Below are 16,338 nucleotides of genomic sequence, written 5' to 3'. Positions count from 1 at the left end.
TTCTTGTTTAAAAAGATATTTTTGCAAATCGATTCCTTAGCGGAATCTTCGCTTGGACAACAGTCGGAATCCGATTCGCATTCTTCGTATGTCTTCTTGCATTTTTTCTCACGACAGACATTTTTCCCACGGCGCAGCTGACAAGTTATTACCTTGCCATCCTCTTCGCAGCATTCTTCGTCCGTGGTGCACGGTTCGTAGGTTTTACTGCATGTCGCTGCCACCGGCACGTACAAACATAATTTATTATCTCTCTTGTTGAGATATTCTTTGCATATCAATTTACGATCGGGACCTCTGGTTCCTTCACAACAATCAGCATCCGATTCACATTTTTCATAACTTTTTTGGCAAGCGGAGGCGGTATCGATGGATACTGCGAGGACCAACAAACAGCAAATTACCACATAAACATTCATTTTCTGAAACGAGTAAGTCAAACATTTTTGTAAAATGCAATAACGTAATCAGTTCATTTCTATAGCTGCCGGGGGTGTTGTTGTAAAATTGATTGGATCTGATAAAAAAAAGTGATACATATGGTAGATAGGCGGCCGGCCGGGTCAACTTTTAAGCTAACCAGAAAGGAGAAACAAGGTATCAAATTTCCTTAATTCAAAGAGATTTTTAATTAATCAAAAAAGTCACGTTATCAGAGTGAAATACAGCGTTTATCGCACTTTCCAGGCTGATACGTAGCACCAATTTCACTATTTCATATCTCATGCGCGAAATCTGTCAAATATTCTTATAGATGAATTTGCACAATGTGCTAATGAGTCAAAATAATTAGAATATCAACGAAACTAATTTGACTATAAATACAGATAAGAATAATAAGAATCGAAGAAAAACGTATAGAAGTAATTGATATTTTACCGTGTTTTAGTGTGTCGTGTGTTCCGGAGAGAATGTCACGGCAGTACGGTTAGTGTGGTATTCTTAACACTTAGGTCGTAATTGACTACACCAGTAGTCAAACACAAAATGGTTGTGACTCGGCTACTCCATTCAGACAACACCAGTACTTTTCCGATGGGGAGTTCATAAGGTAAATCATTGTTCACATTTTCTTTTGGTATTTCGCGAGCCATACGTGACTTTTATATTCTTCCCCACTTCAAATTTAAGCCAGTCACGCATGTTGGCTGGCAAAATGTCTGCCTATAGACGTGTTAGCACGATTAATTTCCGCGCTTGATTGTCTTTTAATTCTGTTCAGGTTACGAACTTATGCAGAAATAAAGGGGACAAAGGAAAGGCCTGAAAGGCCATCTCCGCTAGCTGTGAAAAGAATTTGTTGTTCCGCATTTCAATGGTGTCTTACACAAGTCTATCATCCGTTGAAATGACCGCCGATTGTACTGGCAATATTCTAAACTGAACTGCACAATACAGAATTTGTCGTTGGAATATTCCTAGGACTTTTAAGAACTAACTGGCTGTGAAATATCTGATTTGTCCAAACAAGCTTGGCGCGCAAGTTGACAGGGCATAGTCCGATATGGTTTATGTACAAGTTAGTATAACGGGATATTTCCAGAAGCCTGGACCAGTCAGTGCAATAGAAATAGAAAAAATTGAAATAGAAAAAATAAAGGCGTTACGAATGTAACATCATTGCTTTTTCGACGTACTTCCAGAAAAATATTAACCACCAAACAACGAAGTACTCCAACAAATCAGCATAGATTATTTTCACCTAGTCCTGGAAGGGGTTGAGAAAATTCTTTTGTCAACATTGTATAGAAAATATTATCTCATGTCCATAACAACTCATCCTCTCGTGGGACATTGTTGTTTGGGGCATTCCCCAAAAACGCGGTACCTCTGGGTCATTTACTTATATACAATCTAACCTGAATTTAACAGAATTATGGATACTGATATCTTCTTCTTGGATTTTAAGTGCACAAATCATCCCTGTTTAGATAGGTTTGTTTGCAATAAGACATCGTCTTCTTTTCACTTTACCACATATATTATCTGCATGGTAAAGCTCTGCTCAGCTCTTTGTTGTGAGACTCTTCCCAAATTCTCCGAAGCTCTATCAAATTTTTAACTATTAAATTGTAACTTTAAATCGGGCCTTTCTATATCAATTTATCATTATGACCTTATTCAGTAATTTCAAATAAACGAAATAATCAATAACTGGATGTTCTCAGTTAGGGGTCGGCCAACAGAATGATTCAGCGGAATTCTATAAACCAAAGGCGGATCCAGGCGCCACTGCTAAGGATAACAGAACTTATAGATTTTTACTGCATTCAGATAGTTTCCAGGCCATAAATAGGAAACAAAAATCCTGACGATGGTGTGCCTATTTGTTGAAAATTATCTGCATCGTCTTATGAAAATGTGCCTTTTTCTACTTTTGTGATTGATAAAGACGACTGAACTTGTCTTTTCTATCGTTTTCGGAATTGATGGACGACTGAATGTGCCTTCTTTTAGTTCAATCTCCTAGCGATGATAATGGCACGAAATTCTCGCGACCATAGCACGTGCTCCACTGTAAACGATGGCATTTTTTAAATATGGAATTCTTGCAATGCATGAATCAATAAGACAATAGTATTGATATGTATCTATATATATATAGATTCATATCAACACTATCAACGTCACATTATATTGTAATGTGACGATAACTGTATCGTTACAACCGAACGCCTTTCAAAAACGAACACTTTAACTTGGAGCCTAACGTTCTTATTTCATTTTGAAGTAAAACCGAAGAGCTAACACTTTATGGTACTAAATGATCATTTGACCTCTCTTACACAGCGAACAGTGAATACCCGCACCTAGAATATAAATCCCACAATCACGAGATCGAAAAAGTTTTTAAAAAATCGAAACTATCAAAATCTATCAAAAACCTGAATTTTCGTTTTTTCATAAATTTTAATAGTTTCGATTTTATAAAAAAACCTCGATCTCGTGATTGTGGGATTTTATTCTATTCGTCTCTCGCAATTGATTGCATAGTTTTACTGCGTTACCCGCACTGTTCATCGACGTGTTTTTACTGGTCATTATCAACTAGTTCATTATCGTTGTACGTTTTATCAAATGTGTGTATGGCATCAACTGATGGGAAATTTGGAAAATGAATAATGATGAAGAGCATGTGTGACATGTATGACAGAATTCCGTCCGTAGCGTTGTAATGGTTGTTCGAGTTCAATTTCAAATCTATTTCACGGAAAGCATATAGGTAGGCTATATACAGAGATTAAAAAGGATAGAAAATACAACAGCAAAAAAGAAACAACAACAACAACAAATAATAAAATTTTTCAACGAGCACAATTAAATCGGTTTTTGTATCTCTAGTCGACTGGTGGTCGGAACTGATAACCGAATACGTTTAATTTCTGAACTATTTCCGGAATATAGTTCCGTCTAACTGAAATTCGGTTTTACATAGTTGGACTATAGTCGACAAACTCAGATAACCGAATTTGGTCCTGGCTTTTTAGTCAGGCTTTTCAGCTTATTCTATTCGTCGTTTGATAATATCTTTTACGTACTTTGGCTTTAAATGGCGTGGTCACAATCGTCCTAATGTCCGCCAATTTCCTGGCGGTTATTTGAAGTAATGGTAACGGACGACTGCCATAAAACAGACAAGGCGAACTTCGGTTTTCGTTGCTAGTCGACTAGTGGTCGAAACTAATAACCGAACCCTTAGTTCGGTCTTAATGTATTTCACAGTGTCGGCCATCTTGAACCTAGGTCCGAACCATAGCGACCGCGATCAATTGCGTGGTCGACCATTTCCAAACCGGTTTCACATTAGTTCGACTATAGTCGACTAACTCCGAAAACCTCCCCCAAATTCGCCCAATATGACGCGCATGAATAAAACACGTGACATATACATATATAAAGCCACTATTGGCCGTAGTCGTGGCATTGGCTGTTTATATTAGCTGGAGTGTTTGTTCTTGATTATCTTGATTATCTCGATTTTTATATCAACGTACAAGATCTATTCATTATGTTTCGCAAAATGAATATGCTTGCAATAAGCAGTTTCTTACTGGTCATTATTGCAGGGCAAGTCGGCGCGAAAGAATGCAAGGGATTATATAGACGTTGCGAATCCGACGCAGATTGTTGCGCGGCAGCTGATGGTGCCGACGAAAAAGTGATTTGCCGAGCGGGTGCGTTGGGTGGAATAAGGGCCTGTCTACCATCGGAATGCACGCTCATCAACCGGGGTTGTGATACGGCCACCGAGTGTTGCGATCATGGTCGTCGTGGGATTGAAGTGACATGCGCACGAACTGGTGCTAGCGGCCAAAATACTTGCAAGGCACGGAGGTGTAAGCAGAATGGAGTTCCTTGTCGTTATGCCTCGGAATGTTGCACAGTGAATGGCAAAGCGTCTTCTTGCGATTCGTTCTATAACAGATGTGGGTCGGTATTCTAAATGCATGTCCGATTCAGACTGCTGTCGCGGCTCCATTGGTGAAAGTCCCTCGTGCACGAAAATGTTTGAATCAGACAAATTTAAAGTGTGCCAGTACTAGGACCATCAAATTGTAGACCGTGATAAACTTTTCCCAGAAAATTTAGGAAATAATTATTCAGTGTAGTATCGAAGTAGATTTTTCAAGATATCATATTTTCAGAATCGTCGTGGTTAGAATAAATAATGAGTTTGTAAAATTTATGATTTTCGTGTCTGATATCAGAATAAACGTCATACATTTTCGGACTAATTTTTGCTCATTTATTCATCTTTTCAAAAAAATATTGTGGCTGATTTGGTGGCATTGAAAATATATTTGACGTTTTCCAGCGGGATTCTTTAAACATTGATCATAAGATTTTAAAATGAAACTGACCCATAATTTTAAGGCTGGAGGAAAAAACTGGCGCGATATGACAGACGAGGAGTTGTTAGTCGGCGCAGGGATGCATCGTTAGCGCTAAGTAGGCTTGTGTCCGGTAGAAATGACGGTAACTGGCGGCGAACCGTATAGGTAGGTCACTACAGTTCCCGCTAGGCCGACAGTCTTTATTCTACACTGTATAGGCAAAAGCAGCTCCGGATGCGAGGAACCAATTGCACCCCTTGACGTATCAACAATATCATACTTCGCGGATACAAGGAGATAGCGCATGTTTCGGAGATGTATTTCTTTCACACAGGATAGTCAACGTACGGGACAGACGACACGCATGTACTAACAAAATACCCATCCTCGATGGGTTGGACAGAGGAGCTAAGTAGAAAATGCAGGCTGGGTTAAGGTGGATTTCAAAGGAGCACATGATGCCTCCCAATTTGATGGGCTCCTTAAATGTCAGCCTAATAAAATCCCTTTGGTGATCTTTGATTGACCGTTCCAATCAAAACTCAAGCAATGTTTCCTCCTAGAAGCCGAGTAGTCTCTTTCTCGACATGCCCTCTATTCCCAGACCATACTATGCTTAACAAGAATCTGGTCCGCGGTGATCGAATCTCATCGGGTGCAGATTGGGTCGAAGTCAAACACGTCACCCCAACGCTGTAACAGTCGAGGCGGGCGCAGGAAACCTCGTTAACCTTACCGTTGTTAGTGGCTTATCCGTGGTTAGTCTAACCAACTTAAACTAACTTAAACTTAAACTTAAACAACTTAACTTAAAATAAGAAGCCACACGAAATCGTAGTTAACTAAGCTTTTTCCAGCGCCTATTTACGCCGAACCACAGCTTACTTTCCACGGTTAACAATGCAAGCTTTCCTGCGCTCGTCCAGGTCAGTCATACTTAGAGTTAGGTAATCTATACGCTGTACACACACACGCCATCTACTACCAACTTCAAGAATCTACTGGGATTTTGAGGATTTCGAGCGATATTAGACCCTAGACCCAAATAAATTGTTATCTTTACAAGAAAAAATCTATTCCTCTGCGTAAATACCAAGTTACATAACTAAATATATATTTTGCGCAAACTGGTTGGGATGAATGAGTTCCGCTTTTATAGCTTATGAGGAATGATGTCTTGGTACAGAATTCAAAGCAAAAGCCTGCGTGAAAAAAAGAATGTTGACGAACTATCTTTATGGAAATCATAATTATGAAGTTTTATTTACAATAACAAATGTATCATGTATACCATAATGATGATGAAGTTAATTCGTGTTTGTTTATGTCATTTGCTTTGTCATCAAGAAAATAAAATTCTTCTCTAGGAGTATTCGATACCGCACTAAACTCTCTACATGACTAGACACAAATATAAACTAGAGAATTCAACAAGAAATAACCAAACCGTTAATGATGATAATCATAATTTCTGAAACGAATGTAGATCAAGTAATTGCTTAGTTTTACAATAAGACTATTCATCTGGTAAGACCCGTCCACGCACTGTCAAGTTTGTGTCCAAAAGAATTAAGACAGGTCCTCTTTTTGACGTATGTTAGTCATGACCTGAAGTGCGACCAGCCCTATTAGTGCTTAATACTTGTACGCAGCAGGTCTTTATCTTGCATAGTAACTTCATCAGCATCTTGATATTCTTCTTTTCATATATCAAGGTTATATTATGAATGAACAGCTAAATAAGCAAAGTTTGCATGATAACGTAGGTGCTTCGCATTTGTGGTGGCTAGGGACTAGAAAACCAGTTTGCGTCAAATAAGTTTTCGAAATGTACCACCGAATTGGCTACATATATGAATTTCTAGGATGAATTTGGGGAATTATCTCGGATATCTTTCGCCAGAGGTGGATCCAGGATTAGAGATGGGGGATTCCAATGTAAATTCAATCGGCTGTGTTTAGCAACTGCCAGCGCCAAAGGGGGTCTAAAAAGTAGAAGCCTGCAGATGGATTTTCCTGCATTTAACCATGTTTAACCAGTAACATTTAACATTCATTGGCGTAGGACTTACTACTGATTTTTTTTCAGTTGGATTTGGAATAGTTGTGTTAAATGAAAAAGAAATCTTTTTCAGAGAGAGGATTCCAGACACCCCAGAATCCCCCTGGACCCGCCCGGCCCTGTTATCCGAATCAGAGTCAAAGAGCAGTCTCCCACCCATTGCCTGTTTGTTTGTCGATTTATTTTCGCTGAATGCCAAATATTACCCATTTACTGATAAAACCGATTGCTATTAGCACAAGAAACACAAGAAACGAAACATATTTAACCGTTATCTACTTGCTTAATTATAGAGTACGTCTATATTATCAGCGCCGATCAATAGCACCGCGTCTTGATTTTCAACATATTTATTTACTATTTATAAAACAGCGACAATATTAACGATAAAGCTACTTATTATCATCATTATCTAACAGTTGAGCAGTTGAATATTTCAGCAGTTTATTCATTCGCATATTGCTAGTGGAGAGAGGAATATTTGGAGAAAACCTACAGAAATTCGATTACGAATCATTATCTCCGTAGGTTATCATCTCTACTAAATTACCCACAACCAACGGGCTTTCGAGCTGTCCAATTTCTGAAACAAGTTGTGTTGATTTTTGAAAATAACTTTAATCGTTAGGATATCTTCGATTCTTGGATCATATCGCTGGCAATAAACCGAACACTCTCAGACGAGTGCATCTCTCGAAAAAAAGTTTTACTCCGTGGAGGATTTTTTAGATTTTAGAACATTTGGGACGGAATATATATGTATACATTTCACGTATCGAACGGTCGCACAACAACAGTAGAAAAAGACCACAACAAAATAAACGAACAACCATGATGAATAGGTATGTTGTTAGGACAAACCGTATGCGTACACGAGGAGTTATCGTTTTCGATAGAAATCGTCGTCGAAATACACATCTTTTTTTTAAGTAACGACGAAACATAATGAATTTCACGTGCACACAAAAAGAGAAGTAGTTAAACATTATTATTCGCTAGAACCGGCGTATTGTTCCGAATATGCAAACCCCAAGGTTTCAATGATCACAGTTATAGCCGTAACTCTGCATTATGTTTGAAATGTTGTTTTTTGTATCACAGATAAGCGCTATCAGTTATCAAGGCACGGCGATTCTATAGTCATACACACCTATGGCTGCAAATCGGGCCAAGTTCGCCGTTTGGTACTCAACAAGAGAAAAACCACTTTTCCCAAGATTTCTAACAATTTTGTCATTCATGTCGAAAACATCCCTAAGGAAAATCTTAAAATTAAAAATTCTTTACAAACATAACATAGTATATTATATAAAACGTACATGATAACGAATTGCGTGTAAATATTTTCATCTTTGGGACGGATTCAATGGCGGGAATCAATGTCAAGCTTCGTTCCCCGCATAGGAAATGGACGAGCGCATAGGAAATCAGACTACATCTCAGCAACTGACTACGGTATTTTCTCAGCTCTTGGAATTTTTGGAGGGAGTAGGAACCTGTAATGTCGCACTTCTATTCGATGTCCGGCTGACTGGACTGAGCCCGCGTCGGGGAGTATTAGCTAAACTTGAGGTAGCGCTGTTCAAGTTACTGCTGTTTGGCCGCTGCGCAAGCGCCAATGCAGTGATATTACGAATTTTCTGTTGGGCCTTGTGTTTTCTCCAAGCCCGCTGTAGGGTTTTAGCGGCCACGTCCTCTTTTTTACGCTGCATAGTAGTCGCAATGACATCGGTTTCCACACGGAACGGGAACGTATCTCTGAACTTCTCTTCCATTTCGACTTTCAACTCGTCGAATTCTTTCGACTGTTCGGGGTCGCCTAGCAGGCGTTTTACTAACGCCATTAGAATGTCTAAACAGTGCAATTTCTCGCCTTGGACGATCGGTAGATTGAATGCGACAAGCGCTAAATCGTTAGGCTTAGGCAAGCCTAGCGGTAAGTCCAAGTCCGCGACGAAATCGGATAACTGTTCGTACTTAATAAACTGTGAAGCGTGCGGATCGTAGCGTTCCCAGATCACGTAAAACATTTCGAAATCGTCTTCGGTAACTCCGACTTCTTCTTGCTCGTGTGCCTGGTTGAAATTCTCTAGAATCACCGCTATGTACATGTTTATAACGATCAAAAATGTGATCATCACAAACAAGATCATGTAGCCGGACGCTAACCACGGCAGTCCGCAGTTGCCGTTCCATTCGGCGATCGGCACCCCGCGGGGGTCGATATAATGCGTATCGTTGCAATCGGGAGGCTGCACGAACAACGGGCCGAGGATGTCATTCCAACCGGCTGACGTGGTCAAACGGAACAACACCAAAACGCTCCTTTCGAAAGTTTCGAAATTCACCAAATCGTTGATGAAGCCGTTGTGTTTGACGCGGCCGAACGACGACATTCCGACAATTGCGAATATGAAAACGACAACGAACAACAAGGCGCCGATATTGAACAAGGCTGGTACGGATATTATCAACGCAAACAGCAATTTGCGGATGCCTTTCGCCGCCTTGATCAGGCGTAACACGCGTCCGATCCGGAATATTCTTACTACGCGTAACAACGTCGGTGTGATGAAAATATCTTTCAACAAGTCGTCCAGGATCACCCCTAAAAATAAGAATAGATTACAGATTAGATTCTTTATTGCTCCAAATCATTAACAATTTTTCGAGCACAAAGTCAAAAGTAAATACATGGAAATATAAACTTACATACTCCTGCACATTATCTTAATATACACTGCAAGTTTTGCAAAAATGTACAACTTAGAGATATATACAACTATTTCAACAGAAGTCGAAAAACAAATATTTTTTATACGGATAAAGACTGACATTTTGGCAATAATGTTCAGGAAAAGAATAGAAAGGAAAAGTAGAGCATCTACGAAAAATGTAGAATTAACCTGTATTTACACACATTTACTTTACAGAACACACCGTTACATTTTCGAACGTAACTCGATCCAGGTTACGATATTGAGCTGGTTTAGAATGGATACGAAAGGAAGATAGTCTTTTATAGATGATAGGGGACTTTGCATGTCATCGGTAACTTCGAGAAAAATGGATAAGAATTACGATAACGAAAATGAGCATGAAATCCACTATTTTTACATGTATTTCTAGAAATGTTTCAAAATGATTTCAAATCATTTATTCATCACAAGTATCTACAGACGTTTTCTTATTTTTTATATCAATCGATTTTCTTTTCGATAAATGTTTCCATTGTCAAATTAGGAATATAGTGGGTTTTAAGTTCATTCCGTTTCACGAGGGTGTCGAGGTGGGTTTCGTTACTACGACTAGAATAAGCGTACATCTAAGGGGTTTCCCCATACATGTGACCTATTACCAATATCCTTCGTTCTTGCATAAAACCAACTTCTAAGCTGAACAATCAAAACTCCATCTTAACACAATCTGTTTTCATTTTCGCTGCTATGTTATTTTGTATAATGAATTCTATTTTTAACTCATATTGTCTAAATTGTAGACCTTGAGCTTGCCAAATGAACTGTGATTGTAAACTAATGCGCTACTAATGAAGCTTCACACTCGGGATTATAAATATATGAATAGAATATACAACGTATAACAACTAACATCTATAACATCAGTGGACGTACAAAGGCCGAAATGACTGACGAGTCATCGAACCATTTCACATACGAAAGTGGAGCTCAAAATTCCGAATATTCAGTGGATTGTCAACTTCACATTTTCCCCAACAACAATAGACAAGTTGCATTCGAGGAAGCAAAAATATCTCAGTCGGTTCCATTGGACACGTTTGAGTTCCAGAGATGAGTGAGACAAATGAGTCGATAAATATTGATAAGTTTTTTTGTAAAGGTGAACACGCACAATTTGTATGTATCGGTATCAATTTTTGATAACATTTGTGCTGATGAGATACAAATTTTCACATTTTTCATTCTCAAAGACTCCTTTAAACTTGGAACTCAAATTTGTACGAGACATCGACCGAGACATTTTGTCATCATATTCTCGTGCAAGTGAAGAGTAAGCTCGGATTCTCTTTCTTTTGAAAGCCTAGCCCACGACACAGGTTCACAAGCGCGAAGCAACATGACGATTCAAATGAAAATATCTCCGAATTCACATTTTAATGAAATGTGAAATTGATTGTGAAATTGTTTGTGAAATGGCTTTTGCACATCAAGTGATGTTACGCAAGAAACACATGGCTATAGATGTCACATTTACCTGCAGCTGTCTCTGTAAATAAATAATCAATCAGAAATTATTTTTCTTTTTTGTTTGTTTATAAAACAAACAGCAGCCATAAAATCCACGATCTAAATATGGTGCAAATTTCGATTCTTCCTATTTTTTTTGGGTGAACCTATATCTTAAAGTGGCTACAGTAAAACACCAGAAGACGTGCCACTCTGATAACAAGAAAAATCTACTCCCGATCGAAAACAACGACGCTCGGAAACATTTCAGATTCAGTTGAAATTCTAGGTAATCAGAAAGAAAATTTAGCGGTAGAAAAGTACAGTATTTACCACAATCAGATTTTGCTAATTCTAGATAGTAATCGATAGATGTTTAATTATGTCTTGATTAGACCTATGACAATCGACTTTCTCAGTAAACGAGGCATGATTTAAAGGAAAATCAAATATTTTCGTCATCGGTAACGGAGTAAATATTTTCTCAAGAAACACTGGTAAAACATTTGGAAAACATGGTTCCGGTGGGAGGAGGGTGTTTCAAAGATTTGACATAAATTGTTTACCTTCTCACAGAGTTTAGAGATATATCTTGAAGGATCGATATAGAATACTATCAGTGGAAATTTTGATGGTTTCTTAAACACCCCCAACCCAATTAACAACGCATAAACTGGACATTGTTGAGACCAGGGCCCAGTTTCACAGTCTTGACCTCAGTCCAAACGTGGTCTTAAATCTTGAGACTGGTCTTAAGTTGTTAGATTAGTAATAGAACTAAGAGTTGGTTTTAGACTGGTCTTGAATTTAAGCCATGGCCGTGGAACTGAGCCCTTTGAAATACGGAGTCTCCTTTTTCGATTTTTCTATATCCAAAATTGGAGGAATGTATATCATTTTCTATTCATCCGGAGGTGGGAAAACGTCTATGGAAACCTTCAGGAAACAGTCGACACGTGCATTTACTTTCAAAACAGTGATTCTCATATCAAACCTAACGTCCAATATATAACTAGAACAGACAGATGCTACGTTAAATTCAGTACGGATTTCTCCTTACTTTTAGAAGCTTTTTCGCCTATTACTGATCAGCGATCATAGAAGGAAGTGAAACGTAGTAATAAGAGAATGAATACTGATTAGAATAGAATTCGCAGCAAAAAACAACAGTTTCACACAATCACCTTTGTTCATAAGTACGCCGAGACCAGCTGTAATATATCATCGTATATCATGAAATGAAACGACATACGCTGGGCTTTTAAATCATCGTACGGATATTCTGAACCCAGTTTTACGCAGTTGCAGGATACGATCCAGTTGTAGTTAATTTGAAATGAGTATGAATCAAAGTTGTTTCAACCAGCAACTGTGCAACTATGACATTCTGAAAGCCTTCGAATTATCTTATAGAATTATTTAGCTTTCATGAGCGGAAATTAGGGGCGAAAGAACATGTTCATTTTTTTTTTCATTCTCGCGTGTTTAGACGAACAGACTTCCGGAATAACCTACCGATAATCGACAGCAGAACGATGATGAAATCGAACACGTTCCAAGCTCTACGGAAGTAGTGGTATCTCATTCCGATGATCTTGATGACCGCTTCCAGGGTAAAAATTGTCGTGAAGATTACGTTGATGATGTCTAACGCGACTGTGATCGTCTGGGTTTGCTTGTAATGCTCGACAGCCATGGCGCACATGTTCAGGAAAATCAACACGACTATGGCCAGTTCGAATTTCGTGCTGACTGCGATGTCGAAGAAAAAGCCCATTACTTTGTTCTGAAAAAGAACCACGATACGTATATTTTGTACTTTAGCTTAAAGAGCTTTAAGGGGAATTCATTCGGATTTTCCTACAGTACAATATAACACCACGTCCAAGCAACAGAACTGATTAGTTACTGTTAAATATTTCCAATTCATTTCTACCGTATTTGAATATCTAGGTGAATTAGACAAATCGAGCCAACCGAGATAGAAGTATTTCGATAAAGAAATATATCCGGTAAAAATTTACAATTCTTCAGAAAAACGATTTATATATTACTCGGTTAGCGTTATGCCGAAATTTCATGCAGTTTCTGACTGTAAAATCTGGCTTCAAAACTGATTACAACATTAATTCATATAAAATCAATGATCCGGTGGTGACTTGAATAGAATATCTCGATTCAGGGGCAGATTTAGGGGTCCAGAGGAACAGGAAAGACATTTCTCGGATATTCATGCCAATGACCACTGGTGCGGTACCTCACCCGGTATTGGTATTTTTTAGATTGAAAAACAGGGGTGTGGACCACCATGACCACTCCTAAATCCGCCTCTGCGATAAAACTTTCTTTTTGTTAACCTATCGTTATATGAGGTTGCATTCTGTACCTTAGGCCGCTTGATAGTCTTTTGTGGCTTCCTATTTCCCAATTTCTTGATGGTGTTGTAATAGTTTCTTTGACTGGACGTCAAGAATACATCCAGGTACGTTCCTTCGTACTGAAATCAACCATGATAGAAATGAATTTCAAAAGTCAAACTTATTTCATGATAATGAACCAGAGAAGTAATCTTGCGTCGAAATTCCGGTGTTAAAAAGCCGCGGAAAGGCGTGAGCTCGAAAGGGTGCACTAACCTTTTTCTTCAGCATGTTGAAATTATCGATGATCACACCAATAAACAAATTCAACGTAAAAAACGATCCGAAAATGATGAAAATCACGAAATATATGTAGTACAACAGATTGGCTTCTTTAGTCGGCTGTAGGTCTCTCTAAAAGAAACAGCATAAAAATTGACATATACGAATTTGAAATAATCACGACGAGACGAATAACAATCTGAAGAGAATTTCAATATATCTTATTCACGAACCCCTCTCGAATCGATAGCGTCAGCCATTACTTCCATCCATCCTTCAAACGTGGCCTGAAAATTGATAATCGAACATTGAAACAATAGAACACGTGGAGCGTGTGGTATTTCTATCCGATTATGAGTATGTGCGTATCGATGTCAATGAGTAGACAGCAATGTCCGGATTCCTCTGCATTAATACTTACCACCTGAAGCAGCGCTAGGAGACCATTACCAACATTGTCAAAGTTCACATCCGAATTCTGCCATCGGATCTTCGAATCATTGGCCGCAAGCTCTAGGCATTGGCTCTTGTTCGCGACGACTGACGTCTCGAATCGTCCATTGTCGACGTGGGTGCACTTGTAAAATTTACCCATGAATAAATTCATGCCCATTATGCTGAAGATGAGCCAGAATATGGCGCATACGACTAGCACGTTGAAAATGGACGGTACTGCGAAAACCAACGCATTCACGACAATCTAAAAAACGACGCATTCAATTAAATGTCAAATCCGTACTGCTGTATTTCTGAGTGTAAAGGTCAAGTTTGAAAAAGGTTTTAATTTGAAATTTCTAAATTACGTAGTAGCTTCACGAGGGACTTCAAAAGGATACAACATGAGTGTATGTTGGCATGAGAATGGAAGGCTTTCAATTTCTTATAATTTAATATAATGCAATATATTTTATTTCCACTGAATATTACAATATATCATTATACATTATAAAAATGAAGTTAAATGAAATATTTTAATATTAAATTTGTGGAGCAATGATTTCAGTTGAATTCAAATATCCTTAGCATCGCATTCAGACGTTAAAACGTAAATACGGAATACCGATATGAGTTTCAAAATATAACAAAATGATTATAGGACGTTTGCAATATATACCTTCATTCCTTGCCACCTTGAAACGGCCCTAAGCGGACGGAATGCCCGCAGCGTTCGTAAAGCACGGAATGCCGATATATTGGCACCGTCTGGCATTGCATGTTCAGCTATCAAACTTGCTATCGATACCTTCAAAATACATTGCAAGAAACATTTTCAGTTTTTTTAAGTCCTTCTCAACGGAAATTCTATATTCGCAAGAAGGGGGATCTTGGTCCAAAATAAGGAACAGTTGTTCTCATAAGTTGCTTGACATATTCTAGTTCGGAATCATTCAAAATTAAAAGCATCAGACTTTTATAATCGTTTTTTTTTCATCATTGGAGTTATAAGTCTCATCATTACTAATCTTATTTTGAGTGCGGTCTTTAAAAAATGGGACTGGCAATGCTTACCACTACGATAATGAAGTCCAAGATTGTCCAGAAACTTGTGAAATATTTTTTGAAACCGTACGCGATCCATTTCAGAAACATCTCGATCGTAAACAAAATGGCGAAAACAATATTCAGGTAGTAAAGAACTTCGACTCTGACTGCATCCAAAGGCATGTAGATATCTTCGGCAGCCTGAAAACATCGATAATCACAATAACTATACCAGCAAGCCCACAGCTTTCAACCGACTAAAGTAGATAATGAACTTGCGTGAAGGGTTAAGAATTAATGAAACTAGGGATCTAGGAACTTGGTCAAGTGCTCGGTGATCTGAAAATCTTAATGCCCTCTGGTCAATGTGACCAGGAGCAAATAACCCCATTACAATCATAGAACATATCATAAGCTACAACTCCAAGGTATCTTGAGAGCATTATCGAAACTTGCTTTAAACCTGGCGAATTATCCTATGCAAGGATGGATGGGGATGGCCAAAGATGAAACTTTTGATTAAGTGTTTTGAAGGCGTTCAATTCGTATTTCGTAATAAACTTACCAGTGAAATGCTGCTTGCGGCAATCAGCAGCAATATGAAAGTTTCGAAAGCTTTATGATCAACAACTTTACTGGTGACAACCCGGAACTGTTTCCATCTGGCTTCCCATGGTTGGTCCGACGCATTCAAAAGAGATGGGCAACACCTACAGGTGTAAAAACGTATTTCGTTTATTCGATAAAGTTAAAGTATCTTGCCTATGAGAAAGTGAACTAAGACTCAATGATCCTTTATGAATTAATGCATTGAGCAAATATTTATTGAATAATCAATTTCGTATATCGGGCAGTAACTAAACTTCTATGTTATGCCCTATATCATACTTACTTTTGATAGCAGACTATTGGACAACAATCTTCAATAATAGGGTTTCCATTTTCGTCTTTTTTGTTGCCGTCTGAATCATTATTCATCAATTCCGGTCCGGATTTTTTACTCTTCTCATCTGCCTCAGCTTCGTGTTTGCTGTTTTGTTTGTTTTCTAAAATCGCCTTGCTTCCAACATCGGTACTGTTAGCGTCCTGATTTTGTGAATGAAAAGAAAAATTTA

At 38.4% G+C, this 16,338-nt stretch overlaps 1 protein-coding gene across 2 annotated transcripts in view; it reads right to left on the bottom strand.

The window, feature by feature from the left end:
• Nucleotides 1–6,133: 6,133 nt before the first annotated feature.
• LOC141905047 (sodium channel protein 1 brain-like) overlaps nucleotides 6,134–16,338 on the bottom strand; it is a 35,386-nt gene continuing 25,181 nt past the window's right edge. For both annotated transcript variants that reach the window (XM_074793773.1, XM_074793772.1), the window contains 10 exons: nucleotides 16,116–16,309; nucleotides 15,789–15,933; nucleotides 15,251–15,424; nucleotides 14,856–14,984; nucleotides 14,163–14,441; nucleotides 13,975–14,028; nucleotides 13,736–13,873; nucleotides 13,489–13,599; nucleotides 12,618–12,888; nucleotides 6,134–9,505 (listed from right to left, as the gene is read on the bottom strand). In XM_074793773.1, coding sequence (XP_074649874.1) covers nucleotides 8,361–9,505; nucleotides 12,618–12,888; nucleotides 13,489–13,599; nucleotides 13,736–13,873; nucleotides 13,975–14,028; nucleotides 14,163–14,441; nucleotides 14,856–14,984; nucleotides 15,251–15,424; nucleotides 15,789–15,933; nucleotides 16,116–16,309 — 2,640 coding nt within the window. In that variant the 3' untranslated portion in view covers nucleotides 6,134–8,360. The remainder of the gene's footprint in view (nucleotides 9,506–12,617; nucleotides 12,889–13,488; nucleotides 13,600–13,735; nucleotides 13,874–13,974; nucleotides 14,029–14,162; nucleotides 14,442–14,855; nucleotides 14,985–15,250; nucleotides 15,425–15,788; nucleotides 15,934–16,115; nucleotides 16,310–16,338) is intronic.

This window comes from Tubulanus polymorphus, chromosome 5 (genome assembly GCF_964204645.1).
Source record: "Tubulanus polymorphus chromosome 5, tnTubPoly1.2, whole genome shotgun sequence".
NCBI classification, from domain to species: domain Eukaryota; kingdom Metazoa; phylum Nemertea; class Palaeonemertea; order Tubulaniformes; family Tubulanidae; genus Tubulanus; species Tubulanus polymorphus.
This window is presented reverse-complemented; position numbering and strand designations above follow the sequence as displayed.